At 34.2% G+C, this 1,444-nt stretch overlaps 1 protein-coding gene across 1 annotated transcript in view; it reads left to right on the top strand.

Annotated features, from left to right (window-relative positions):
• The window catches only part of LOC102300724 (class I histocompatibility antigen, F10 alpha chain-like), a 4,657-nt gene that overhangs the window by 1,233 nt on the left and 1,980 nt on the right, over nt 1–1,444 (top strand). Inside the window, exon 2 of the mRNA XM_014331570.2 lies at nt 827–1,111. Within this exon, the coding sequence (XP_014187056.2) occupies nt 827–1,111 (285 nt within the window). The remainder of the gene's footprint in view (nt 1–826; nt 1,112–1,444) is intronic.

Genomic DNA, 1,444 nt, shown 5'->3' with positions numbered 1-1,444 from the left:
CAAAGATGAAGTTGAACAGTAACAAAGCTACAATCACACAGAGGAAAAACTACCTCACCCAGATTTGTCCTGAGTGGCTGAAGAAGTATGTGAACTATGGGAGGAGCTCTCTGATGAGGACAGGTAAAATCTATGACCAGAATTAGATTGTTAACCAAAAGTTATATGTCTCAGTTTATTACCTCAGAGTATTTTTATTCATCTTAAGGCATGAAAAAAAAATTTTGAACTTCATTTTTTTAAACATATACTTTTCATTTCCAAAGAGTATTTTTACATGTCCACTTAGTTGTACAACAAACATTTTGACTTATGAATTAGACAAATGAATAATTGTGTAAAAACTAACATAACAAAAATATATTTTAAAATATATTTTATATCAATATAACAATATATGTAACAACTATAACAACTATAACCCTGCCTATGGAGTGACTCATCAGTGTCCAATGTAGTGGTTTATGTGCAAGTTTACCATCAACACTGACACAAATACAAGAAAACAGCCTTTGAATAGTGAATTGAATACTGTAGTGACCCCTATGTGTGAAAGGGTTAATATAATTGCACTTCGTGTGACATTTTGACACATTTTTAAAATTTAATTTAATTCAATAAACTACATCACATCAAAAGAAATTGGTATGGTTTTAATAATATTAATAATAATAATAATAACAATAATAATAATCATAAAAATAATCATAATCATCTTTTAAAGTTGCTCCTGGTCGTCATAGCAGATCATCTTCCACAGTTTTAGCTCTGATATACTCATTTCTAATCCTTCTCACTCTTTATGATAATTTTAATATCTCTCCAGTTCGTCCCTCAGTGTCTCTCCTCCAGAAGTCTTCCTCCTCTCCAGTCACCTGCCACGCTACAGGTTTCTATCCTAACAGAGCTGAGATGGTCTGGAAAAGAGATGGAGTGGAGCTTCATCAGGGTGTGAACAAAGGAGAGATTCTCACCAACAATGACGGGACCTTCCAGATGAGTGTTGACCTGGATGTCTCATCAGTGAAACCTGAAGACTGGGACAGATACAGATGTGTGTTTCAGCTCTCTGGTGTGAACGAGGACATCGTCATCAGACTGCCGGGTGGAGGTAAATCAGAATGAGATGAGTGATGAACATGGGAAACACACACTTAAATTACTGCAATAGCCCTGTGGTTCATGTTGGATGAGAAAGTTTGTTTGCTTTGATATTCTTTCTGTCAGCTTCTGTCAGAATAATTTTAAGACCTAAATCAGTTTGGACCAAGTTGTGTTTTTCCACCACATTTTTTCCTTGCTGAACATTGATGAATATAAAACATGTTCATGTGTGGCCACTGATTATCTGACTAATGGACAGTTTTAGAAGATTAAATAGTAAATGGGGGAAAATGTATATTTTGAAACATATGTTCAAATTTATTGGCAATGTATTGAAATT

The sequence above is a fragment of the Haplochromis burtoni genome, unplaced genomic scaffold, assembly GCF_018398535.1.
Source record: "Haplochromis burtoni strain Fernald_Lab_line unplaced genomic scaffold, NCSU_Asbu1 Contig_3177, whole genome shotgun sequence".
Taxonomy (NCBI): domain Eukaryota; kingdom Metazoa; phylum Chordata; class Actinopteri; order Cichliformes; family Cichlidae; genus Haplochromis; species Haplochromis burtoni.
This window is presented reverse-complemented; position numbering and strand designations above follow the sequence as displayed.